At 45.5% G+C, this 27,934-nt stretch overlaps 2 protein-coding genes and 1 pseudogene across 6 annotated transcripts in view; 1 reads left to right on the top strand and 2 right to left on the bottom strand.

The window, feature by feature from the left end:
- Positions 1-1,368, bottom strand: part of RNF216 (ring finger protein 216) — an 84,825-nt gene extending 83,457 nt beyond the window's left edge. For both annotated transcript variants that reach the window (XM_072877583.1, XM_072877582.1), the window contains exon 1: positions 1,201-1,368. The gene's annotated coding sequence lies outside the window, so the exon portion shown is untranslated. The remainder of the gene's footprint in view (positions 1-1,200) is intronic.
- LOC140659120 (urotensin-2 receptor-like) lies at positions 536-10,563 on the top strand (annotated as a pseudogene).
- The window catches only part of SMURF1 (SMAD specific E3 ubiquitin protein ligase 1), a 47,566-nt gene continuing 29,232 nt past the window's right edge, over positions 9,601-27,934 (bottom strand). Inside the window, exons 5-18 of one of the 4 annotated variants that reach the window (XM_072877855.1) lie at positions 27,835-27,900; positions 26,899-26,974; positions 26,297-26,550; positions 25,415-25,499; positions 22,978-23,124; positions 21,494-21,698; positions 21,116-21,219; positions 19,483-19,597; positions 18,309-18,487; positions 17,297-17,434; positions 16,799-16,919; positions 15,059-15,260; positions 14,169-14,244; positions 9,601-13,419 (exon numbers count right to left, since the gene is read on the bottom strand). In XM_072877855.1, the coding sequence (XP_072733956.1) occupies positions 13,320-13,419; positions 14,169-14,244; positions 15,059-15,260; positions 16,799-16,919; positions 17,297-17,434; positions 18,309-18,487; positions 19,483-19,597; positions 21,116-21,219; positions 21,494-21,698; positions 22,978-23,124; positions 25,415-25,499; positions 26,297-26,550; positions 26,899-26,974; positions 27,835-27,900 (1,868 nt within the window). In that variant the 3' untranslated portion in view covers positions 9,601-13,319. Of the gene's footprint in view, positions 13,420-14,168; positions 14,254-15,058; positions 15,261-16,798; positions 16,920-17,296; positions 17,435-18,308; positions 18,488-19,482; positions 19,598-21,115; positions 21,220-21,493; positions 21,699-22,977; positions 23,125-25,414; positions 25,500-26,296; positions 26,551-26,898; positions 26,975-27,834; positions 27,901-27,934 lie in introns of all 4 variants that reach the window. The other 3 variants (XM_072877854.1, XM_072877856.1, XM_072877858.1) reach the window with 3 other exon arrangements.

Below are 27,934 nucleotides of genomic sequence, written 5' to 3'. Positions count from 1 at the left end.
CAACACTTCAGGTCATAAAGCCAAGGTGAGATGAAAAGAAAAACCTCCCGGGCGCAAGCGGCCGCTACCCGCCCAGCAGCCGTGCAGGGGTTCCAGCGAGTGCAGCTGCAAAGCCAGCAGATCTGTGGGACGACAGCGACTTTTTAAGCCAACCTACATTCTGCCCATCCCAAACTGACACACGGGAGCACTGCCTGGGCGAGCTCACGCTCCTCTCTTCACACGCACGCTGGAGTTAACTGCAACTCTTTGGTCTCAGGATACTTTGCGTGAAAACCCGACCTTCCTCCGGCCGTTTGGGGGAACGAGTGCAGCTCCAGGGGCAGAAACACCCATCAGACACCTCTGTTATATAAAGGCTGTGCACGTTAGCGCTTCCAGCGTTTGCTCTCTCCCACCAAGCTGAGCTAGCACTCAAATCAATAGGGAGAGTGGGGGGAAGACGACGAGGAGGAGTATCGCTTCCACAGATCCCTCAACTCTGAGGACAGCTGTGTTTTGGGTTTCTTTTCTGCTCCCACAGCAGATGCCTGAAATGTCAAGATGTCCCAACGGCACCAAGCGTTTCCACAACAAGACGGGGGTCAGAAGTGACGAACAAGCTTACATCCGCCTTTCCCCACCAGCTCCGGAGCCGACGCTGTTTTTCTTGCCGAGTACAAACACGCAGCCCGGGGTACCTGAAACGAGCCGGGGGAGAGAGCCCACGGAGAGCAGCGCCGGGGAATTGTACCTGGGGGTCCCCGCCCCCTTCAGCTCCCTACTGGGGGGCACACACGGGACCTCAGCAGGACCCCAGGGCCGGGAGGGAGGCGAGGGCCTCGCCGGGGCCAGCCGCCGAGCCCGAGGGGGAAAGGGAGCGGGGCCGGCCCCGGGGAGGGGGAGAAAGGACCGGGGGGAGAACCCGGCGCTGACGGGGGGAAGGACCCGGCCCAGAGCGGGGGACCCAGGCCCTGAGGGGGGGAAGGACCCGGCCCAGAGCGGGGGAACGCGCGGGGCAGGGCCCCAGCCGGGGGCAGCGACCGAAGCCCCGCCGAGGGGGGCAGGCGAGGCCCAGGGGACGAGGCGGGGAGCGCCGGCGCGAACCCCGGCGTCCGGAGCGAGCCCCTCCCCGCCGCTCGGCTACCGCCGCTCTCCCCCGCCCCGCCCGGGACGCAGAGGCCGCCCCGAGCCCGCGAGGGGCCCACGACCGGCACTCACCGAGCCCGTCCACCCCCGCGCCGCCCCTCCGGCCCCGCTTCATTTAGCCGCCGCTGCCCCGCTCCTTCCGGCCTGCCCGCGCCACGTGACCGCACCGCCCCGCACCATAGAGAGGAGCGGCGGGGAGCGGAGAGCGGCGCGGGAGAGACGGGCGGCCCGAGCGGTCCCGTCTCGGCAAACCTACCATAGAGGCGGGAGAGGCGGTCCTCCACGGGGCCTCGCCCCGCCCCCTTCCGGGCGTCCAGTGTTTTCGGGGAAGGGGGCGGGGCCTAAGGGGAAGGGGCGGGGCGAGGAGCTGCACGTGTTTCCTAGGGGTGGGGGTGCTCTGCTGGGGGCGCAGGACCCCTATGGGGGCAGGTACCCTATGGGGGCAGGTACCCTATGGGGTGCTCCGCCATGGGGAGGGGCAGGTTCGCTAAGGGGGACAGGTCCCCAAGGGGTGCTCTGCTGGGGCGCAGGACCCCTATGGGGGCAGGTACCCTATGGGGGTGCTCCGCCATGGGGAGGGGGCAGGTTCGCTAAGGGGGACAGGTCCCCTAAGGGGGTGCTCTGCTTGGGGGCGCAGGACCCCTATGGGGGGCAGGACCCCTATGAGGTGCTCCGCCATGGGGAGGGGGGCAGGTCCCCTATGGGGTGCAGGTCCCCTAAGGGGGTGCTCTGCTTTGGGGGGCAGGTCCCCTATGGGGGGCAGGACCCCTATGGGGTGCTCCGCCATGAGGGGGGAGCAGGTCCCCTATGGGGTGCAGGTCCCCTAAGGGGGTGCTCTGCCATGGTGGGGAGGGAGGGAGTCAGGTCCCCTATGGGGTGCAGGTCCCGTATGGAGGTGCTCTGCCATGGGGGGGGGACGACAGGTCCCCTATGGGGTGCAGACGAGCAATCCCGCCGCGGTGGTTAAGCTGCTGGAAGGGAAACCCGGGTGCACGGCCCAGCACGGCCCGGCAGCCCTTGTGGGCTGGGAGCCAGACCCGGGGGTGATCCCCCACAAGGGCTCTGCTGCCTTTTAGAGGCGTTGAATTGTGGTTTTGGGGTGCAAAGCGGCTCTAGAACAGAGCCGTGGGGCTCTCTGCGCCCTCACTGCCTGCAGACCAGGTTTACTTCCCCCGTCACCGGCGCTGCTAGTTCAGCCCAAAAGCGTGGGTGAAGCCAGGAGCTTTCTCTCTCCCATATGTTGCTCATAAGGACCCAAGTTGGTCCATGGACTCTTCTCCTCGCCTCCCTGGGACCCTCGCACCGGATCAGTGGGGGCCAGTTCCCATCCCAAAAACTCCCTAAAATCCAGCAACCCTCATCCCTCCCCCTGCCCAGCCATGCGACAGAGCAGCTCTGGGGACAAGACACCACTATGAATTTTTGATGACATTAATTTCTCCTTTGATACCTGGTTACAGGAAGCTGAGCCCCTCAGGGAGGGCAAGGGCTGGGCCACATCCCGCTCCCACGAAGCCTCCCAGCCCGAGCTCAAACCAGACCTGCAGAGACCCAGGAGATGGGGAAAAATAAAAAAGAATAGTAATTAAAACCAAATCTCATAGAAAATGATCTGTCTGCAGCAATGCACGTTATGGAAGGAGCGGGGCAGGGGCCCCAGGCAGCGGGAAGGGCTGGTGGGCAGCTGGGGTGTCTCGGCATCCCTGCTGCGAGGACAGAGGGACAAACCCCACCTCCGCTGAGGCTGGTCCCCCTCTCGCTGCGTGTGGGGAAGGCAAACGGCTTTTCCGGGCAGCGCCGGGGAGAGCAGTGCTCGCCGGAGCAGAGAGCTGCTGCTGCTGCTGCCACCCCATCCCGCTGCCAGCCCGCTGCTGGGACAGGTCAGCCGGCAGCTCCCGCTTCTGCAGCCCGGGATTTCCTCCAGGAGAGCTCCCCGGGGCAGTTCTCGGCGAGGGAGGATGGAGCTGAGCACACGTGTCTTGGTGCCCTGCTACCCCAAAAACACCGCCGCCAGCCCAATGCCTCTTCCGAAAGCACCGGCGACCTCTTGGTCATCTCCTTCCTCGGCTGCATCCTGGCTGCCATGTGCGTGGTTGGGCTGGTGGGAAATATCTACACGCTGGTGGTCCCCACGAGGCGCACCGGCTCCAAGTACGTGCACATCGTCACCTTGGCCCTGGCCGATCTCCTGTACTTACCCACCATCACCTTCGTGGTCTGCACGTACTTCGTGTGGGACTGGTACTTCGGAGGCCTGGGCTGCAGGATCTTCTTCAGCCCTGACCTCCTCACCATGAATGATGCCAGCATCTTCACCCTCACCATCACGAGCGCCGAGCGCTACCTGGCCGTCATCAGGCCTCTGGACACCCTGTGCAGGTTGAGGGACCACCAGCGGGCGGTCACCTGCCTGGTGTGGCTGGTGGCTTTCCTCCTCGCGCTCCTCACCACGATCCCTGTCGACCTGTGCACCAGCCACCGTGACGGGGTGACCAAGCGCATGTGCCACCCAAGCTGGTGGATGGGGACCTACAAGGTGTATCTCACCGTCCTCTTCAACACCTGCATCCTCACCCCAGGCATCATCATCTGCTGCTTGTGCACCAAGCTGGCTAGGACCTGTAGCGAGGTGGTGCAGGGAGAAAATTAGAAGGGCCGAAGCCGAGCTAGAGCTCAATCTGGCTACTGCCGTAAAAGACAACAAAAAATACTTCTTCAAATACCTTAGCAGCAAAAGGAGAGCTAAAGAGAATCTCCAGCCCCTAGTAGAGGGGGGAGGGAACAGAGTGACCAAGGATGAGGAAAAGGCTGAGGTACTTAATGCCTCAGTCTTTAGTAGTAGGGCCAATTGCTCTCTGGGTACCCAGCCCCCGAGTCGGAAGACAGGGACAGGGACCAGAATGGAGCCCCCATAATCCCGGGGGAAATGGTCAGTGACCTGCTGCACCACTTAGACACTCACAAGTCCATGGGGCCTGATGAGATCCACCTGAGAGCACTGAAGGAACTGGCAGATGTGGTCACCAAGCCCCTTTCCATCATTTACCAGCAGTCCTGGCTAACTGGGGAGGTCCCTGCTGACTGGAGATTAGCAAATGTGACGCCCATCTTCAAGAAGGGCTGGAAGGAGGACCCGGGGAACGACAGGCCTGTCAGCCTGACCTCGGTACCGGGGCAGCTGATGGAGCAGATCATCCTGAGTGCCATCACACGGCATGTAGAGGATAACCAAGGGATCAAGCCCAGCCAGCATGGGCTCAGGAAAGGCAGGTCCTGCTTGACCAACCTGATCTCCTTCTACGACAAGGTGACCCGCCTAGTGGATGAGGGGAAGGCTGTGGATGTTGTCTACCTAGACTTCAGTAAAGCCTTTGACACTGTTTCCCACAGCATTCTCCTGGAGAAAATGGCTGCTCATGGCCTGGACGGGTGTATGCTTCGATGGGTAAAGAACTGGCTGGATGGCCGGGCCCGAAGAGTGGTGGTGAATGGAGTTAAATCCAGTTGGTGGCCGGTCACAAGTGGTGTTCCCCAGGGCTCAGTTTTGGGGCCAGTTCTGTTTCATATCTTTATCAATGATCTGGATGAGGGGATCGAGTGCACCCTCAGTAAGTTTGCAGATGACGCCAAGTTGTGCGGGAGTGTTGATCTGCTGGAGGGCAGGAAGGCTCTGCAGAAGGACCTGGACAGGCTGCATCGATGGGCCGAGGTCAATTGTATGGGGTTCAACAAGGCTCAGTGCCGGGTCCTGCACTTGGGTCACAACAACCCCATGCAACGCTACAGGCTTGGGGAAGAGTGGCTGGAAAGCTGCCTGGCGGAAAAGGACCTGGGGGTGCTGGTCGACAGCCGGCTGAATATGAGCCAGCAGTGTGCCCAGGTGGCCAAGAAAGCCAATGGCATCCTGGCTTGTACCAAAAATAGTGTGGCCAGCAGGAGTAGGGCAGTGATCGTGCCCCTGTACTGGGCACTGGTGAGGCCGCACCTCGAATGCTGTGTTCAGTGTTGGGCCCCTCACTCCAAGAGAGACATGGAGGGGCTGGAGCGTGTCCAGAGAAGGGTCTGGAGCACAAGGCTGATGGGGAGCGGCTGGGGAAATGGGGTTGTTCAGCCTGGAGAAGCGGAGGCTGAGGGGAGACCTCATCGCTCTCTACAACGACCTGAAAGGAGGTTGTAGCGAGGTGGGGTCGGTCTCTTCTCCCAGGTAACAAGCGATAGGATGAGAGGAAATGGCCTCCAGTTGCGCCAGGGGAGGTTTAGACTGGATATTAGGAAATTTTACTTCACTGAAAGGGTTCTCAAGCACTGGAACAGGCTGCCCAGGGCAGTGGTTGAGTCCCCATCCCTGGAGGGATTTAAAAGACGTTTGGATGAGGTGCTTCAGGACATGGTGTAGTGGTGGGCTTGGTAGTGTTAGGTTTACGGTTGGACTCGATGATCTTAAAGGTCTTTTCCAACCTATACGATTCTGTGATTCTGTGATACTGGAGGTCCCAGCGGGCTCTTGTTCTCAGCATGGAGGAAACCAGCCAATGTCCCCTGTGTATGATCTTCAGCATCGTGCTCGCTTACTGGGCTTGCTTCCTGCCCTTCTGGCTGTGGCAGCTCTTCAGCATCTCTTGGTACGAGCAGGGGGACCAGGGTGGCACCACCATCACCTCCATCAACTTCCTCGTGACCTGCCTGGCCTACGGCAACAGCTGCCTCAACCCCTTCCTCTGCACACTGCTCTCCAAAAATTACAGCAAATACCCCTAGAGCTGGCACCGGGCTGCTGCAAGCCTGCCCACCCTCGACCCCTGCCGTCCCCCGGGCCATGGCCCGGCTGCGGGGGGCTCTGGAGAGGTGCTGCCTGCGCGAGGTGGGTGCCCGTGTCGCACGCCGGTGTGCCACCAGGTTAAGCCCTTCTGCCGGGGGACACGGTGCTGTTGCCGCCTGTGCGAGGCCGGTAAGAGATATCGAGTACAGTAATAAATAAAAGGATAAAAGTCAGCTCCCCTGCGGCGGGGCAGTTCTGATCACTGAGCTCGCCCTGAGCCTTTTGCTAAATGTCCTTCTCACAGTTAAGTTTTTATCTGGGAACTCTACTGAAAACTAGTTTATTGCCAGATTAGTCCAAAAACCAATTTCCTGGAGGGAATTTGGGCTCCGGGCTCCCACTGCAAGTCCTCTGGAAACCGCTTTTCCGGATCATTTCAGCCAAAGCCTTTGAGATGAGCCATTTGCCGAGGGCTCCCCGCGGACCACCCTCCCAGGCTGCCCATGTGCCACCACCGTCTCCCCCATCCTGCGAAACGGGGATGAAATTTCAATGCCTGGGAAGCAGAGGGAGCTCCCTTTGGATTTCCACCCAAAAGCAAAGGCATAAGGAGCCCCAGCACGGGGGGGTCCCCACTCTGGCAATGCACGTGGGTGCTGGGGGACCCCACCCTGTCGTCATCCCCCCCACCCCACGGCCATCGATGCTCGTGGAGGTGAAGCGAGTGACACGGAGCCACCCAGGACGTCACATTTCCCTCTCGGCCAGCGGCTGTCTCAGGCAGGGACCCCGCTATGGGGCAGTGCCGGGGGGTGGCAGGGGCTTACGCAGGAGGTGGGCTCAGCCCACCCATGGCTGCAGGAGCTGGTGCTGCAGGGGGTCAGCCCTGGCCCTGCCACTGCCCAAATATGAGGCTGCGTCAAAGGACAGTACAGGCACCCGGTGACGGTAAACGCAGCCCACATCAGACAGCAGGGATCAGTCCCTTCGGATAAAGGACCTTCGCTTGCTACGCTCCTGCGGAGCCAGACCAAGCAGATGTACCCATCGGAGCATCCAGCCCAGATCCACATCGTGCAGACATCTCACTGCCCCCACCCCTTCCAGATCCGTACCAAAATGCAAAGCATCAGTCCTACACATCCTCGGCACGCTCAGGAAAAGCTGCCCAAGGCAGGTATCACTGGCCACCTCCCTTTGGGGTCAGCAGCGGCCAGACACGCTCCCGGACCTGATGCCTGCGGGACTTTGATGGCAGGTTTGCCTGGCCGTGTCCAAGACCAGAATCAGGGGACGCAGACGGACTCATTTAATCAGCATCCAATTAAAATTTAATTTCAAAATCTCCCAGGCCAAATGCTTTACACCAGCCCAGGAAGATGCAATGTACGGTAGCTCTCTGACCAGGGTTACCTCTGTAGAAGAGACCAGGTTGGACCAGCAAGACTCATGTTGCTTGCATATCTTTTCCACCTCATCACCATGTCCAGGAGGTTTCTCCCACAGATCTTGTCCTAAAACCTGACCAAATACCCCCACCAGTGCCAGGCTCTCCCCAGCCCTCCAGGAAAATTTCTCTCCCCGTCCCTACACAGGGACTGCTGTGGCTCAGCCATATGGTTTCCAGCCGCAGCCTGACCTCCATTTCGGGTGCCAACTCCTTCTGGATCTGGGATAGAGATCTGCAAACTTGGCATGATTCTCCCGCAGCCATCTGCAAAGCCACGCTTACCCGTCCCTGCAACACCCCTCTTCTGCAGACCGTAAAAGCCAGGTTGTGGTGGCAAGAAAACATCTGTCCTTCTAACCTGCTGGTGCCTAGTCTCCTTCCCATCATCTTACATCCAGCCACGAGCTCTCCAGGCAGATTTTCTTTTATCGCGTCTCTCTACAACACAGCAGCATCGGCGTCCCATGTCAGGGGCTCTTATTCCCTAGAGGGATATAAGCAATAAAATAATGCTGCAGCCAAGGCTGGGAGAGGGTCTGCAGGACAGCTGGGTGTTGTTTGCATCATCCATCCATCCAGCAAGCAGTTGTGAGATTGCAGAAGGAATAGAAATTATTTCTATTTCAGTATAGAAATTTATAATCCCCTTCTGATCTTGTTTGATCTTGTTTCAAATTAGAATTAGAGGCAGCATCCTCTCCTCCTGCCCTCCATCCTGCTTCACACCTGAAAGGATTTAATCTGTGATTATTTATTGGCAAAGCTTTGGGGTTTTGGTTTTACCCTAAGCCACAGGTAAAGAAAGGCTGAAGAGGGAAGCGAGAAGGAGGGTTTGGCTAGGCATCAAACTGTAAAGCACCGACACAAAATATAAAGAAGTTTGCTTGTGAATTAAAAACCCATTCTGCTGTGTCTTTTAAAAGTACGTACTAGTGGGCAGGGGCTGTCTTTCCCCAAGCAGGCAGAGTGCCCAGGACACAGAAGCATCATCATAAATCAGAATATAAATTGCCACTACAAGACCGGTGCTCCTGCTCATAGTCTGGCTTTGCATGTCCTGCAGAAAGAGGCAGAGACTGGAAAATTTAACTGGAGGAATTTGACTTGCCAAGCTTCCAATAAAAGAGACAATTACTTGAGCTCTATATGATTTCTTCACAGAAATGTTAATTTTTTATCATGTCTTCAAAAAGTTCACATAGTGCAGACGTCCCACAGCAACCCCTCTACAGCATACCACATCCACTGGAGCAGGCTACAGGAATCCTCTATGTCCGCATACCAAAAGGATACCAGAAATGAGGAATACTTCCCAAAAAGTATTTATTAAAAACACAAAGCAGGACCAGTGTTTGACAGAGCACTGAAGGACTGACAGCATTTCTTGCTCCGAACCATCAGGCAAAAGTTGTTCAATCCCAGCTGCTGGCTGAAATGAGGGGGTGGGTGAAACCAACTCCCCGGTCATTCGCTCATTGTATGGTACTGCATTTGATCACATTGTGAAGTTACTCAAACAATAAGAAATATTATTGAATTGTTTCCCCACCCCCCCCCCCTTTTTTTTTAAAAAAAAAATACACACAGATTGAAGAAATCCTAGCTTTCAGCTTTGGAGAGGGAAGTCTCTGCTGCAGCGCACACCAACACTGAGCACTGAACGATCACTGCCAGCACCGTCCTCAAATTCGTACCCGTCTTTCTCCACTTGCAAAACACTACTAATTAGAAAAACCACCAAACAGGAAAGCGGAGATTCATCAGCATTAATGAATCTTTCTCCAGCTCTCATTAAGGGGGGGATTATAACTTCTTTCCTGAAAACTGAGGTTTTGGAAAAATAACAGGACAAATAATAAGGTAAGAAAGGAAAAAGATTAAGGCTGGTAATTAATCAGTTAAAGAATGAATAAAACAAAGTGTTCTACCTGGAAAGGACGACTTCTATCTGGGCAGTCCATATAAATCTGTTAAACCAGTTGCATTTCCATACCTTGTCCACTGAGTTAGCTACCACAACCACAATCCCACCGCAGAGGTGCTGCAACTCGGAACAGCGTGAGCCAGTTTTGTGAGAAAACACTGATGCTCAATATTCATGAGACCCGTCACTGCTAACACCAGGACAGCTTCATCACACTGAACTCTGTGTCTGTCAAACAAACGATTATTTTATTTTTTTTTAAAAAAATCTTACTCGGTATTTTGTAATGCTACAGAATTTTTAATGACAGCAGTATTTTTCTGTTGTTGCTGCCTTTAACACTCTGCCTTTATCCTCCACCCCCATCTCCAGCTAAGCTAAACACAGCACGACCACACTCCTTAATTATAAGCATATCAGTTTTCCTGTGACTTCCATAAATATTTTAACAAACAAAATGGTGGATACCAAGAGTTTAAAGTTGTGAGTTTATTGCATATGTAACAAAAATGAACATGACCTCCTGGGTCCAGCCTACTATACAATCACTGTTTATTCCAGCTGGTTCCATAACCACATTAAATAGAACTAGTATTTCTTTAAATACTTTGATTTAGACATAAAATGAAACATTAGTGTACAACTTTCACAAAATAAATCTGCAATAAAAACAGTGGGAAGAATAACAAGGATAGCAGCAATACTTAAACATGACATTACAAAATAATAAATTAAAAAAATACATTATAAAGTGGTCGAGGAACAAAAAATTAAGAAATTAAAAACAGATCCATACTGTGTTTCTGGGAACTTGCTGTGCCACGCGGCCCTGAACCTGGGCACCGGCTCCAGAGGGCCCGGTGTCTGGATCACTAATTTACAAAATCTGTTGGATTTCATAACCACCTCAACTTGAACTAAGTACACACTGCTGAGCAAATGCTGATTTCACCATCTGGAGCTTCGAGCAGCCTTTTTGAAGCAGGGTCTCGTCTAACATAATGCCCAAGTTAACGCTAACATTCATAGAACAGTCTCGTTTCTTCCCGATTTAAAACACGAGCAAAGTGGTGGTTTCCTACATCCCTGAGCATATAGTATAGGCTGATGAGCAGTATCAGGGCAAGCACTGAAGGTCTGTGCCAATGGACCAGCTTTTAGGTTTGCCTTTAGGACAGGAACAAAAGACACACTGTACCTTGTATTTCCTTCAGGTCAGATCCAAGAGTATCCGTGTACAAGGTGGAACGTGTAATGACAAAATGAACACCAGACTTGATGTTATTCTTTGGGCAAGTTTGAGAAATAACAACCAGTTCAAGTGCTGGCAGACCAAGTGGGAATAAACATACAAATTCAGATAGCTGAGGTTATCCGACAGCTCCCGAGAGCTCAGAGAGTCAATGGCTCAAGCCACGCAAACCCTTGTTTGCATTTCATCCTTCCCTGGCCTTGACACCAGCCATAGGAAGAACAAGCCATCGCTTAAAACCCATTCTGCCTCACTTCTTTATTTTCCTCCATCCACCCAACCAGCTTTAAGGCCTGCCTCAAATGCATGTACAGAACAACACAAAAAAAGTCTTCATCGTCACTGAAGTGGCACAAAATTGCAAAGACAACACGATGGGAGAGGTGGTGAAGCTGTTTAAGAGAGAACTGAAATAGTTAAAAAGACAGTGCCCTATTCTCATTACTGTCAGCATGGAGGAGGTACCTTGACAAGGGCTTTTAAATACAGCAAAAAACAGACGGACTTTTCAAAACAACAATCCTTGCCTATTCTTATTTTGTGCATTCAATAAAACACTGACCTAGCAAAGACATTAGGAACTATCATATGTCAACTGTGTCATTGACATAAAGCTACTTGACCTATAGATCTCCAAATCAAGGGCCTTCACCTTCACCTCGCTTGGTTTTTACTGAGCCAGTTGTGCTGCACGTAGAGCTTGCGTGATAGGATTTTTGTTAGCAGTGGGCTTTAGTATCTTTTTTTTTTTTAAACTCTTTTAGTGAAAAATCCACATGAGATTGCATGCAAAGCTTTTGGGCAATAATCCATTCTGGTTTTTTTCCTATCTGACTGGTTTATTGCACATTCAAACGTACTGAAAGGATTAAATACACTCTATGAACAGGTATGACTTCACAGCCATTTTGAAAAGGCAGGGCTGTGGGGATTCTGCTACTCAGCCCAAGACCATACAGATGCTTCTCTGCAGACAGTTGCATTTCCTCTCTTCTCTGCAAGAGTCACATAGTTTCATTTACGTCCCAACCACCAGTACTGCAGAAACTGGTCCCCAAGTGCCAAAAGATTCCTACAGAACATGGGTCTAAATATGCCTCTCCTGTACAGTCTTGCAGGATGAGCATCTTTAGCCACCCCGTGCAAATCTCACAATATGGTACAATTTTACACCTCCAATGCAATCCTTACTCCCAACAACAAATCACAAGAATTATGGTCAATGGAAAAAAGAAAACCACAAACAAACATAACAGAGAAAGATGCCAGGGCTTTGACAAGTGTCTACCTTCTGTCCTATCACAGTTTAAAGCTATTATCAAATTCAATTAAAAAAAGACAAAATAGAAGTATTCCAGTAGACATCTTCTAAGAATGATCTCTTACCCACAGCTGAATTTCAATGCGCTATTCCATAAACATAACATCTGTTAAATGTTTCAGTAATGAATCTCTCTAAAAATCAGGCTTGCCAAAGAAAAAAATCCTATACAAGCAAGTCTGCTTTACTGAAGTTTAGACATGTTTGACAGATAACTGGGTCTTTCTGAAGCTGTGTTATTTGTTAAAATACTGTCTCATCTTGGTGTGCAAACTGGAAAAAATGTTAGTGATTCAGGTATTTGATTTGCTTTTGTTTCCCCTGGGAAGTCATTTTAGCAATGTGTTAGAGAACAAACCTTTTAATATTAGTTTCAGATATTTGAAAAAATAGCCTTATATGGCCCTCTGGAGAAATTTTTATCCCTACAGAACTGAAGTCATAAATTCTTCCAATAGCTTTCCATAACATTTAAAATGTACTCACTATATAGTTACCCTTTTACCTCAACCTCCAAATAAACCTTTCCCAAGGCCAAAAACTTCAGAACAGAAGTCTGCTCTGTTAACTTAGCTTTTAGCTATTTCCATGTGAGTCTTAGAATTTGAAGCCACACAAATACATCTCGGGTAAAGCAGTGGCACAGAAATCACAGCTTTGGGACTGAAGAGATTTTTATCCTCCGTCTCCTCCTTACAAGGCTTCTCTGCAAGGTACTTAGATCTGAACTAACTATGGAAAGTAATTCTGCAGGAGGAAATAATTGTTTTCATGTGCAAAACAATTAGATTTCAGCCAGGACAACCAAAAAGAAATCATACAACACCATTTAAGCTGTCCCAGATTCCTTCACTTTTCTCAAGGTGAGCCACAGCTTCCACTGGGAGCTTCCTGCTAAGGCAGAGCTTGGATTTCTTTACCTTTCAGTTAAATGTTCATATGGAGGTATTTTCTGCTAGAAGTTTACTTTTTAAACAGGTGTTTAAAATGTGCAATGCAAATTCCAGTGCCAGTCAGACACGCTGGACTCGACAAGGGCTCAAGCTTGATTTAAGACAAACTAACCAGGTACACCTACCAGTGGCAAGTCCTCAGCAAATCAAGCTCATTCTTAATTACACTTTGATTCTCCTATTAAAAAAACCCCACAGGTCACTGACCCTATCACAATATGTGTTACAAATCTAGCAGAATAACCTGTGTAACCAAAGCCAAATGCTGAACTTGGCTGCATTTCATTTTATGGGGGATGGAAGAAGAGGGAAGGGGTTATTGTAACAAAGGGGAGAAAATAGAGTTGGAAACCACCAACAAAAGCCCCTACCCCCACCCTCATCCACCAGCGGCGGAAGGGAAACAGCCCCATCTCTAAGTTGTCTAGAGTTCCGATGCTTCAGACAGCTTAGCAGGAAGTTCACAGCAAGCTTCTTCTAGCTTTTGATTTGGTGGTCCATGAGCTAGCATCTGTTTCCTTTGGTTGCTTTTTCACTCCACAGCAAACCCACATGTCTCTTCCACAGCTGTCAACAGCTTCTCATAAAGCTTCTCGTATGACTCATAAGGCGGAATGTCAATCCGGTTAAAGCTAGAGGTAAAATAACAACACATTGCAGCATATGAATTGAAAATATTTATTGAAAAAAAAATCTAGACCAGCTACATATAGAGAGAATTTCTAAAAATCAAAGGAAAACCTCAGCCACTTCGGTGGCCAAAGGAGACAAGATAAAAAACAACTGTACTTCTGCAGCAGGAATGCATGACTTAATAGGGGAGCGTTTGGGAGGAGGAGGCAGGTGGCAGATGCAGGAGACTTGCAAATAAAGCAAGACATCAGACAGGCCTTCTCCCTGCTCTGCCTGCAGACAATCTGTGCCTCTGCTGAAATGATTTCCTGTCTCTGATAGAGTGAGACTTCCGTACAAGAGCTCAGTTCTGTGCCTATACTGTACCAATAGCACACTTCTCCTACACTGTACATCTGAAAACTGTTCTTTGTAACCCTGGATGAGGGCTCACTGCTATGAGTCTTTTCTCAGTGAATACTTCTGCTGAACACGTAGAAATAAACTTACAAACATCTCACTATCCAGAATAATCAACTCTGGGATAAACAAAAACCACAGATAGTACAAAAGACAAATCAAGCTGTAAGAAGAGAAGTTGATTATTTTGCTGGCTGCAGAGTACAGATATTCCCAAGGTAGCAGAGCACGCTTGGATTCATCTATGTGTATCGCATGGCTAATCCATAGCCAGGACCAAGAGAGATGACTCCTTTAAACCAAGACAAAGGGAAAGTGAGCACTGACATGCAGAATGTTTTCATCTTACCAAGTGTGGGCTTTTGGAAGGTTGTCTGTGTTTGCATCTATTAAATGGATGGTAAACAGTCTGGGTCCTGCAGCGCCTGTAGAACCTTACAGACAGACATTCTAGTTAATGCACTTCAACAAAACATCATTCATGCACACAGATTTTGCTACTTCTAAAAAGGCAAGATAGAAAATTACAGTTCCAGCCGCAAACATAAGTGTCATAGGCTAAATCTGTAGATCAGATTTGCAGCTGATGGCAGAAGCGTTAGGGCTATTCATGACAATGAATTTGCAAACTAGTATTTTGGAAAGCTGCTACATTTTATATTAACAAAGTTGCACCTTCAAAAATGAAAAGACTTAAGTGCAAGGTTTTTCTTGTAAGACAGAAATATGTATTTTAATTTTGAACATCAGTTTACTGTCAGCCAACAGACAGAATGTTACCTGGAGAATCACAACAGCCTAGGACACTGCCAACTTTTCATGACAAAAATTGCAATTTTCAGGAATTTGTTTTAAAGTCTAATGATTTGTTGCCAAACAAAGAAGGGAATACAACTTTCATGTGAAAAAGTTGCTCGGTCGGCTCTATAATCACGTGCGTGCTTGCATGCAATTACTTTAACAGTCCACAGAGTTGTAGGAGACTGATAAGCTAATATTGACACCAGTCAAAGTACTACACGATGACAGATTGACCAGCTTGTATCGCTATCAGCAACGGCTAAAGTGGTCACTACCAGCAGCGCTGCTGACAAATGAAAAACTGCTCTTGGGATCTAATGTTTGTAAGTGCTTGAGTTATCCAGTAATACACTGATATTCTACAAGGGGCTAGTAAATACCACACGATTTTTATCTCTGTCTCCCACCACAGATTAACTTGGCCTCCATATCAGTCACCTTGTAAAGCCTTGAAACCTTGAAGTGGGACACGCGTCGAACCCGTCACAAACTGCAGCAGCCTTGCCCTTCTTTCTTCATCAAATGTTTCCACTGCTTGCCAGAACCACTTCACGATATTGCTATCTGCCATGCAGTGCTTTAGACGTGTGTTTGACTTCCAGTCGTTCAGGTCTATCTTATCCAGGCCTCCTATGATTAGCTGTTAAAGGATTAGAAAATGCTTTAACATTCGGAGTCATTTCAGGTTTGCAGCTATAAAAACATACATCCAACTATTTCACGAAGCCTAGCATTCTTTACGCGCTTGACCCACCTTTTTGGTGCACGGTAACGCTCTAAAACAGTTTAGAGCAGGCAGTAAATCTCCTCAGTTAAACTGCAATGAAACTGAGGCCAAGGAGTACACTTACCAGAACTAGAATTTTCGCAAGAAAGAGTCACAAGCCCATTCAAGACCTGCTTTGTTAAATCTATCCTACCTGAAAAGTACAGCGTATCTTTATGAGGGTACAGCACAGGCTTGGAGGAAGGCATGCCAGTACCTGCGCTACACAACATCCTTGTCCTCGTGTGGGTTTGTCCTAGAGGTGCCCATACCAACTACAACAGAATCCTGCTCTGTTTATGGCAACATCCTAGTTCGTTTGTTGTTCCATAACCCACAACAAATTACAGAAACTTTTCATCTGTTTTCTGATGTCGTTTGTGAGAGGCTCTAACACAGACCAGACATATTACTTCAATCTTTTTTCCAGATGACACCAGGTTGCAAAATACTGTAAAGGGAAGTCACTGCTGGCCATGAATCTAACCACCTCCCCTGGCAACGACAAATAAATGGCATAGAGAAAACTTCATCACTCTAAACAAAATGTGTGTCATATTCTAAATTTCCCACAATATTTCATACCGAGGATCACATTTCTGAGCACTACCATTTAGCAGCTGCGTTTTTGTGCCACCAAGACAGCACCCACTTACGCTCATTTACATTATTAGGACAGTTGTGACTGTTCTGATGCAGACAGTATTGAAATATTTAATGGATTTTTAATCTGCTTTTCAAGCAGCTAGCAAATGGAATGCAGTAACTTAATGGGATTAATCAGTATGCACGAACGACTAGCACGAGGCTAGTGCTTCCAATACCACAAATGGGCCATATTCCACAGGTTGCCTTTTTTTTTAAAAAAAAAAAAAAAAGGCAAAAACAGAGGAAAAATGGCTCTAACAGGAATTATTTTAAGAGGTAGCATTCTGCATCTCAGGATTAAATGATAAGACAAATTCATTTCTTTTCTATATGCTCTACACTTCTATTTTAGTCCCTGTAACCCATGCCCTGCGTGAATATAGAAACAGCCATGCATGAAAACAGTTACTGAAGAAAACAAGTTCTGGGGTAGGTGACACGTTATGTCTTGCCAACAATTCCTCAAACCTGCAGTACTCCCTCCCTGCTCAGACCCACCTGCTTTGAGCATTAGTCCTTGGCTAGACAACATGGTGTATTTGTCTTTCCCTGTTTAAGTAGCCCTCTCAATAATGTTAACCCAAAGAATGTCTAGAATAAACCAAAAAGGGTTTGGTTAAACAAATACACAGCTTTCTGGTAAGTAAATTGGAATAAGTTTTGTGGGTTTGCTTTTTGTTTGTTTGTTTTGTTTTTTAAAATCAGTGCTGGATTGTGGATCAAACAAATTGCAAAACAATATTCCATGTGGATAAAACATATACCTCAAGTTCCTTCTGGTCAAAAGGCTTAAGGAGATGTTGAGGAATAAGTTCATTAAAACCTTTCTGCAGAGCCAGGAACTGTGCCTCTATTCCTCTCATAAATCGCCAGTTTACATACAACCTGGGGGAAAAAGAGAAAAACTCAAGGATGATGAGCTAGATAGGACTGGGCTTTTTATAGCAGAGCTCGAAAATGCTTGTTTTACAGGGGAACTTGTTTTAAAACACACATTTTGTATTAGGAAAGAAGTGCTTATCAGTTCCTTTTTCTATCAACAATTAATTATTGCACCATCAACAGAAAAACCAAAGTACACTTCACAGCTTCATCTTCCAAGGTCTTACAATACTGCATTGTGTGAAAATGCTTATGTCATTTATGACTCAGGTATTTCCCCCCAAAATACTTATTTCATTAGTTTCACCATATAAAAAAATTCATCTGTTCACTACCTTCTTTCCACTACATTTGCAGGATATATTTTTGTTCTGCAATACCTGACATATTCTTTCTTGTTCTCTTCTGTCACTGGAATATTCCTGCCATTTGGTTTGAGTTCATGCTGTAAAATCCGCCCAAAAGCATTGTGTTCCACACAAAAAGTATGGTCCAGAACTGGGGTGATATCATTCTCTCTGGCAATAGAAAGATAAAAAGTAAACCTAGTATTTTTGATATTTTGATAACTCTCAGTGGTGATGCTGACAGTTTGTTATTTGAACACTTACTCTTCAGGATAAACCTAGTAACCAGCCATCTGCATTTCACACCACTAGAGGAACATTGCCACAATCACCAATTTCTGTATAGCTTAGGGCATGGTGAAGAGCCTGATCAGATATGGGTCATCTATCGAATTCTAGTAGTACTCAGGATAATGAATAAAACCCTATATACACACACACACACATATATATATACACACACAGCAATAATCTGATCTGCTGTCATGTATTGGTGTGAAGCACAGAAGAGATCACATTGCAGTGAACTTCAACAACATCAGTAACTTTAAATACAAAATTCAAAACAGCATTTAGGAAAAAAAACCTGAGATAATACAAAGCAGTGCTGAAGAGGCTCGAAGCTACACCAAATGGTGGATTTTGTTCTGAACTGTAAATGTACAGAAGCCTAAATTAATTCCATTTCTTTCCTTTTTAATCAACGTTAGTTTTCTTTTGAACAAGGCTGTACTTCCCCTCAGAACGCTGTCCTGAGTCTGGATTTTAATACTGTGGTGTTCTACCACACCCATGCAACGTTTAAGGATTTAGTCTACCTTGCTGCAAGGAGAGCTAGCACAGAGTTTGCAATGAGAACTTCTCCTCAAGTACCTTGAGCTTTTTGACATAGAAACAGTAGTTTAATAATTTTGTACAGATCTCCCTGTACAAAAATATTGTACAAGATTTTTGCAAATGTTTCTATAAAGCATTTTTTCTCTACTGCCAACATACTCTACCCCATCTTCTCTACAGTAAGGCAATTGACAAATACAGTACTTACAAAATCCAGACTAAACTTTTGTGTAATTCTGGGTCAACAGATTCCAGATCGGAGAGCTGAATGGGCTTCCCCAGAAGCTGTTTGTAAAAGGGAACTGTGAAACCCCCATTGATATAGTGTCCATGGAACACAGCCAAACCCATTATCCGACCAACAAAATGGAAATAAGACAAATGGTCCTGCAGGGAAAGAGGAGAGGAAAAAAAAAAATCAGGCAGTGGGAGGACACTGACATCTTGTGGTTACATCTGTGCCAGTCGTATGTTCAATGCAAGTTATCTGCAACCCTCTGGGCAAGAGGAGCCACCATTTTTCCTCATAGCATAACCAAGAACAGAACCATTTAATGCTTAAATGCCTCAAACAAGTCTCTGTGCATTACCTGACTAATAAATTGGATACAAGTCCTCTAGACCTCTCAAAGGGCAGAGCTCGGGAAAAGAAAATCCCCATGAAATCCCCAGAATCCAAGATACGACAATTCCAAACAAATTAGTTTATTCTGTATTTAACCATCAAAATGGGTTAAAAACCACCATTTTTTTCTCTTGAGGAAGCAGGCCATGTGCTCGTTTCCTTCATATCTTTCATGCTGCTTTTAAACTGACTTTTGAAAGCTGAGGCATAAGTCCTGTGGTTGAGATTTTTCCAATCTATCTCCCCCATCTTACAGAGCAAATGTCAGGAAATGTCACGTCAGGAAAAATTCCCCTGTACTAATACAGAATTGCTGCTCCTTTTAGGGTCTGCATCAATACAATTTCTCTAGTGAGAAAAAAAGCCAGCACAGCAGCTTATTGAGAAAGGGCAAGCAAGCCCCTGCAGTCATGGGGTGAACACTGCTTAGGATGCAACACTGTTTACACAACGGCCTGCATTCACAGTGAAGATGAATTTCACCTACGTATACCTTCTCAGAATCATCGTGCATCCCAGGCAGTACCAAAGAGTCTCAAAGAAATCAGATACTTATCAAAGGATACCTCCTCTCCCATGTTTTTATTTCTGAACGAAACCGCTCTGCTTCATACTAAATCAGTATTAAGACTCATTAACACATTCTTATTCTGCTTTACCCTTCAGTTTACGCTCTTGTCATGGAAGAACAGCTACAACAACAAACTGCAGGGGACCTCTGTTAAAGTAGGTATGTTGCTCAGAAGTTAATACTTACAGGATTGATAGAAGAGTCTGGATTGATTTGCAGCATGTAAATATTATCTGTGGAGTACTGGAAGAGTCCATAATAGGGATTCAACATTTCATGGCACAGTAAATACAACCATTCTCTGCCAAAAAAAAAAAGAAAAAAGGTATTTTAGAAGGGTGCAACTTCCACTTGAGTTTCAGACAACACAATTATTGTGAATCATCAAACTAGTCATCAGTTATTAAATGCTTATTTCAAAATCAGATCACCTTGTACTGCCCTCCATTTGCAGACCAAAAAGGTAGGCTTAAAAACCCATAAAGTGTCTTACTCCACTCACAGGCAGACTTGTTTTAGTTTAGAAGTACTGAAGAGATTAACATAAATTAGAGAAGCTATAGCGAACTGTTAGACGACACCGTCAAACTGAGTCTGAACAAGACCCACTTCCAAAAAAAATCATGACTTTGTACAGAGTTCAGATATTTGGAGACTAAGAGATCCGCTCCTCTGCAACCTGTACAGTATAAAGAAATATTCAAAAAATCTGTTGTTTAAAATCAGCTCAATCACTGGAGGTCTTTAGAAAAGCTGCTTTTCTGCAAATGCATGATGACTAGAGAATTTCTGCTTTCAGCAGAGCCCAAAAGGGGCAGACACACCAAACACATTAAAAGAGGAGGGCTTAGGTAAATTCTCTCACCTCAGTAACATACAAGGACCGGAATGGAACTACACCTATTTCTGACCTCCCAACTCACCATGACAAATACCCCTTTATTATTAAATTTGGACACCTATCCCCCAAAATATTCCGAGAGAACTATCAACTTTAATGCTTAGAAGTGGAACGGTACTGATCTGAAAGAGTCTGTTGCGGCAAATAGGCAATTATGAAAGCCATCAGGGCAATAGGATGTCAATAGTGGAGACACTCAAGGTTGCCTTGGGTAAGGCAGCTCAGAACGTTCCAACTTCCTTCTTTTGTCCAGCAATGGCTTATGCCTTTGGTTAGGATTAGTTTGTCTCCACTCCTGCTCCAACAGATCAGAGGACTCTCCTGAATGTGGCTGAGACATAATGAAAAGGAACCCCTGTTGTCTTGCAGTCCTTTAGCTGGAAATCAGACAGGTGTATTTAACAGAACCTCTACTGTAATTTGGATTTTACTTCGGAGTCTGTATGCTTCTTGAAAGTCCTCACAATTCGAGCTGATCACACTTTTACTTACGAAACTGGAGCCTGTTGCTGGGATCAGTGCTTTCTGCAACAAGATCGATAGCCTATCCTAAACAAGCCTTTTACATTCACTGGGTAATGGTGATGAAAACAGAGTACGTATTGGGAAAGAGGGGAAACAGAAACACCTCAATGTGGTATTAATACCAGTAACGTTCCCAAATCCAAGGCAAACCAAAGCATTTAGTACAAGCCTTTGACACCAGGAGGGCTGTGGGACAACTGTGAAATCACATGCTTCCATTTTCCAATCTACCATGAAATGAGGACTGAACATACGACCACTACCTATAAACTAGATCACGTATAACTTAAATACACCATTAACAGATAATTTGAAAGGGAATTGTATCAGCCACAGGTCACTTTAAGGACAATTTTAAAGTTAAAAAGTATCAGACAAACCCCCAAATCTCACCTTGCTACTCCTCCATAATCCAGGCCTTCCTCTCCTCGAAATTTCACCATAAGCCTCTTTTTCAAGTCCTTTGGCCTCATCTTCATTATCTGACGGTAGGATTCCTGTATGTGTATTTTTACAATTAGACATTTTCTTTCCTTCCTGTAATTAAGTCTACTAAGAGATGCATTACTGTAATAGATAGATCGCTACTCAACTACAGAAAACATTATTCTGTTAAAACGCTAATCTAAAGCAAATTCCATGACAACTCTGTAACACTTGGTGGTATTTACCACCTCTTTCGTGAAGCAGACTTGCTATAATCAAAGATCAGTTTTACTTATCCCTTGACTTACAAAAGCTGCTAATAGTAGTAAAAAGTCAATCAAATACCTCAAATATTTCCTCTCTGGATACTTCAATGCGGCAGTGACCAGCCTGAGGTTGCTGAAGAGAGAGCTCATGTCTAAGAACTTTCAACTTTTGTACCAAGTCTCTTTCATATCGTTGTGCAGGCAACTCCTCACCGTCTTCTAGTGACCCCTCATTTGGAGCGGGGAGAGGCTGCTGGCTGGGCTCTTTTAGCTGGCATTGATGGCTTTGAAAGAAAAGTAAAGTATTTATTCTGAAAGCATAGCAATAAGGAATATGTAAAACAACAATGGAAGAACTGATTAAGCTTCTCTAAGAGGAACCTGGAGTGAAATGTATATTCAGCTGGGTAACTTCTATAGCATCATTACCCTACATTCAGGGACGTTAAGGAATACAGATATTTACAATAAAGATTTTCAGCATTTTTCAGCTCAGTTTTTATATGGCAATACATTGTGGAAGGCTGTGGAGCATGATCACTGAATGCTGACTGAGCAGTAATTAAAAAGGTTGTGTGGTATTTCTCCCATGTAGTGACAACTTTCAAGAGTGTAACATGGAAAGAGACCTCTAATGGAACAAACAGCAGCTTTATAAGTGGAACTATCTAATAACTGCAATTAATTTTATTCCAGCTCCATGCAAAATAAATCTGGGGATTCTTGACACAGTAAAAGTACTACATCTATGGTTATTAAAAGAGAAAGATGTACTTGTCCCAAATAGTTGCAGCTTCATACATTCAACTACCCTTATCTATCTGTGCTTTATTTGGGTTGTGGAGCAATGATTTTTTTAGACAGAGAGATTCCCCAGCTGGCTTCAAGCACAGACAACTCAGATCCAGGAAAAAGTCTGATCTTGGGCACAACCAGCGCTGCCAGGCTGCTTCCAGGGTCAGTTCTGTAACAGTTCAGCTGCCTTTGCATCAGGCAGAGCTTGAGCTTATTAAATCCTGCTAAACCTGAGCTGGCTGTGCACAGCACCAGGCAACCAGACTCCAGCTGGCTTTATATTCCTGTTGTCTGGAGCTCACAGGAGCACGAAGCCAGTTCAGGTCTAGCGTAGCTAGCACAGAGCTAGAAATGCTAATCCAGACAGGCATGAGCTGACTGCTGTGGAACCGCCTGGCAGACCCTCTACCCCACACCCCAGCATTTCCAGAACTGCATATTCGCTCCAGCACAGCTTGGTGCAATTTTGTCAAACCAGCTTAAACAGATCAGTGTTGTGCCAAAATAAGCAAGCCCTCCCTTAAACCTGAGGACTGCAAAGCATAGTAAAAACATTTTTTAAGTCTCTGCAAAAGGCTTAGATAAAACCAGCACTGAGAACCAATGCTGGGACCCTGACTAGACCATTGGTTGCATCTGTTCCCCCATATCGTTATCGTGCAGTTTTTCAGCCCCTCATGACTCCCAGACTGCAGTTAAAGTTGGACAAAAATAAAAGGTTTAAGAATCCAAACTTGACATGAATTATTTATCAGGCAAGGTTCTTACTTCATGATGTGATGTAGTCGGGGATCTGTGAATTGTGTGGTTCTGTTGTTATGATCTACAAAATATATTCTTCCTGAAACTGTACTTCTAACTTCCCAACCTGGAGGCAAAGGTCCTAGTTCATCACAATTCACACTGTTAAGGTCTCTAAGGAGAAAAGCAAACAAAATGTTAAAGCACTTCTGAAGTTAAGATGAAACCGATTTACATTCAGGGGAGAAGGGGGAATAAATTTGGTGCTCAGTGATTCTAGGCTATGAAAGCCTTTGGAAGGACAGAATAGCTATTTTAATGCTGTCTTTTTAGAATCCTCAATCTAAGCAGTGCAACTCCCTATGTATGCACGGTATATGGATAGAAAGGTAAATCAGCAAAACACCTTCTGTCTTTGAAAGGCTTTGAAAGTAACAAAGCCGTACAGCTTAAAAGGAACTTCAATATGCAACATGATGCTTTAGATGATGACAGGGCTTCTGAGGGCTGTAAAAGGAGGAAGATATTTTTTCATAGCAAAAATTTCTCAGAAAAATTCCCATTAACACTAATGTGATCCACGTGCAGAAAACCAAACAATTAACCAAAGGCCTCTGTACCAACCACTGTCTCCAAACACCCAATAAGTTAAGAGGCTAAGGCAGCCAAATACTAAGATCACCTAAAAAAAAAAAAATCACCTCTTTAATTAGACAAGGATAGAATCCCAACTATTTGACTGATAAATCATTGAGAGTAAGGCTTTACCAACACATTCACCCCTTTCATCCTAGATAAATTTTGGGTGTCATTCTAAGTGCTACTAAAGGTAGTCACTCACTTTCAGGTAGTGTTTGAATTCAATATGTAGGATGTATTTACACCTAGAAAATTGAAAACACTTAAGGCCCCAGCCACCTAATAGAGGAAACCACTAAGAGTGACAAGAAAAGGAAGGAGGGAAACCTGAAGATTATTTTTAGACAGAAAAGCTATTGTTAAGTAAAGTATTCTCTAGAGAGCTGGCATGGATTCATCTCTTATCCAGGGTTGAAGACACCACTCTATATATTTCCTTACCTAAATCTAACCATGCAACATCAGTGTAAAATGAGTAAACTGAGAGGCTTTAGAAAGGTAGAAACGCTTCGTACACCAAAGGCTTCATTAGTGTCACAGTGAGTATAAGCCAGCAGGGCATGCACAGGCAGACAGACAAGCCTTTGTTAGGCTCCTTAAAGAAGATTATGGTTGTAACCATTTGTTTCAATCAGCTGTGCATCTGAAAGTACTGCAGAGATCTGATTACACTGAGTTTTAACCTACATCTGTGCTAAATGCCAAGGTTAGGTTTTTGCACTGGAAGTTGGTAGCATGAAAGCCACCTTTAACTAAGAGTGACCTGTGACTCACAAGACACTTACATTGCTGGTCCTGAAAACCTGGCTCTAAGATTTGTTGAGAGAAGAAGCAATACCTTTCATTAGGCCAGCCAGCATCACTTGAAGAAGAGACAAGGCTTTGGGCACAGAAGCCTGACACGAGTGACACGAACGAATGAGCATTGTCACTACTCCTTCCAACGACAGCAGCTAATCTAACATCAGCTATTTTCTCTCTCAACTTTATTTTTCATATCCTTCCATATACTCTGGTTTTATTAACACTTTTCCCTACACTACTTTATATCATTTTTCTAATATCCTGTATCACATTCATGTATTATCCAGCCAGCGCAGCAGCTGAAGAGTTACGAACTCTGCGTTTCACTCTTGAATCTGGTGTGCTGCTGGTCCAGAGAAAGCCCAGATACACAGCTCCTCAAGGAAGAGCATCAGACCTTAGCCACAAAGACATGGATTAACTGCAGGTTAAGGTTTAAAGAGGCTTTACTAAATTAATCATGTGGAGGATTCAAATTTTCTAGCTGCAAATCATTGGTCTAAAGCATAAAACATCCCAACACCACTTTAAGTTTAAAGATGACAAGTAATCTCTGCTTCAGTTATACATGTGAGCACTATTAGAGCAAAAGTTACAAGTTCAGTAGTCAAGAAACAATGGCTTTAAGAAAGTAGTAACTTTTTTCTTCAATTTGCAGTCCAAACTGTTTTCATACCAAAAAAAAAAAAAATTAGGTAAGATTCAGAAATCTGTAGCTTCACTGAAAAACAAAGTCACACTGATATTTTAGGAAGAATTTGCCAAGTAGGAGTTCCTGAAGGACTACATCTTTTTCCCTTTTGTTTTACATGATTCACAAGTAGATAATTCTTTCTTTCAAAAACAGCAATCCTTAATGTTTATTGAAAAGGTAACTGGAATGATCCAAAATTATTCCTCTGCTCGTAGCTCTCCCTTTAAATTTAGACAGGCCATTTCATAGACTTTTGCTCTTAAAGATTCAGCTTACTGCTATATACCCCCCAAAAAAACCCCTGACTTTGTAACTATAAATACCTACCTTGGTATCCTAGGGTCATGCCATGTGCTAACACCAGTCTGCGTGTGCAAAAAATAAACCTGTCCCTGTACCGTTGTTCTTTGTTCTATGAAAAGGGAAGAAAGATTATTCTTAATTACAAACCTGAAAAAATCAGAATAAACCATGTGTTCAAAGCCATTAGCGTATTATGTTTCTGTCAGAGCTAGAAGAAAGTACTTGAGCCATCCCACCTGATCTCTTGCAGCATGGACTATTTTGTCCTTAAACACTGTCTTCACAAATTTACTTGACTACACATTTCAGCGTTCTTTTTGAAACTCACAAATCCATGCACCAGTATGTTTTAGTTCGCATTTTTATTTTTAGATTTTGAGCCAACCCAAACCCCCAAACTGGATTTCTTTACTCCTAGATTTGGCGTGCTCTTTTCTGAGATTTAAATTCTCCTTAATCTTATCCTCCCTAATCTTCTGTACTACTGGCTTCTTTGTTGCTTTTATATTTTCCTGATCTTTTCTCAAATGTGGGCTCAAACCTACACAACATGCCAAGGGGGAAGGAAAAAATAGCATTACTGCTCTAGTTTAAAGAGCTCTTTACATTCGTTCTCCCTAGATACACAGCCAAGATTAGCAGTGAATTTTCTGTAACAGCATCATACCACAACCTCATGTTTAATTTACCATCAACCCCTCAGTGTATGCTGGCGTAGCCAACTGCTAATTAGCCAAACTCCCATCTGCACTGCTTAGTTCCTTTTCCAAAATGCAGACCATTAGACGCACGTGGATGCTGCATGTTTTAACAGGTAAACCACATCTGTATATTAAAATGGGAGAATTTTTCTCTGAAGTATTTTGAAAAAAAAAGATCAATTTTATAGTTCTGGAAAACTCTTACCGTAGCCTTCTGGTAGGTCAGGTGACTGGTGACCATGCGGTCTGTTCTGAGGTGTCTGTACATGACCCCTGACTTCAGGAGTCCGAAGTCGCTGTGCCTGAAGCCTCTGATCTTGACTGGGGGATTCTACGAAGCGACAGTTGCCTCCGCCAGCAGCCCCCGTAGTGTCTGTATACGGTGCTGGTTCCTCCATAAAACAGCTCAGTGGCCTTCCTGGTCCGGAATCTTCATAAACCGTTCTGAAAATGGGGAAACTTCAAGAGTTTCCATCACAGAGAAGTGAATGCAGAAACAACTGTTTCTCCCTCTCTCTCCATTACTTCAAGTACTGCAACTTTTAACCCAAGATATGCCACTTTCTTAATGTTTTTATACCCCAACTTCCTCATGGAAGTGCCAGAAGCACTGGTAACAAAAAATACCAAGTCCTACCCAGTTTAGCTTATTTTCTTCAAGTAAGTATCCAGCTGTAACCTTACTACCTGATACGTATTCCCAGACAATATATTAGTCACGCTGATATTTAATATTTCTAGTGTTAATTATATTCTTTCCACATATAAACCATTTTTCTAATTAAGTGTAAATAAAACAATCCTTACCCTTCATTCTCCAAAAGCCCTCTACAGTCTACTACAGAACCTCCTGTGCCTATTCTGTCCCGTGTCTGTAAACTGACTGAAATAAAAAAAACAAAACACAAGTTAATAATAAAAGAACAACTGTTCCCTTAAAAAAACCCGTAAAGCTAAACAACCCACATTTATACAGGGTAAAATATTACAGAAAGCTATATCTTACACACGAGAGCACACCACTTCCCAAAACTCCTTCTATAACCCTAAAGCATTACTGATTTTTGAAAAATGAAGAAGAGAAACTAGACACATCACCACATCAAAACTTAAGCTGAGTCTATTTCTGTAAATATCAACCATATCAAGTTCTACATCTGTGTTTCATGAGGACCCTGAAAGGTGAGCTGGAAAGAAATTACTCACCACTAGATGTCATTGTTACGGTGAGAATTTGGGTTTTGCCAAATATATTTATAAATCAATGAAAAGGTTGGGTTGGGTGGGGGGCAGCAAAACATGGTAAGATGGGGTAAATTAGCTATAAAACTAGCACTGCCTTGTTGAAATTTGGAAATGGGTTACATGAGCCGAAGGTATTAAAACAGCAATTTGCAAAATTTCTTTTAACTCCTCCAGATCCTCTTTTCCACCTAAGATTCTCTTTGCCTGCAATCAGTTTCACAGTAACATTTACCCTTCCAGAGCTGCATTAGAAATCTTGCCAGATGCATCCCCTCTTTTTAATATTGTTTCCCATTATCAACTGAGAGAAAACAAACTCCTACATAGGAGTACAATTAAAATTTTCAGGTTATGTAATTTAATCCCATTAAAGTCAGAAGAAACAACACAGAAAAGGCACAGAAGCAATAATGACTACAGGTTTCTTTTTTAATACAACATCTGTCCATATAGTATATTTACCCAAGAAGATGAAAGTTTAGCTGAAAGCATTCTTACCCACTATTTGGCCTCGTACAGCATCGGTATCTGTGGGATTTAGTTTGCATAGATCCAAACGCTGGTCTGCAAATGAGAATAGGAAAGATCAACAAAACAC

Source organism: Ciconia boyciana, chromosome 13 (assembly GCF_034638445.1).
Source record: "Ciconia boyciana chromosome 13, ASM3463844v1, whole genome shotgun sequence".
NCBI lineage: Eukaryota > Metazoa > Chordata > Aves > Ciconiiformes > Ciconiidae > Ciconia > Ciconia boyciana.
Note: the sequence above shows the minus strand (reverse complement) of the source record. Positions and strands in the feature narration are given on the sequence as shown.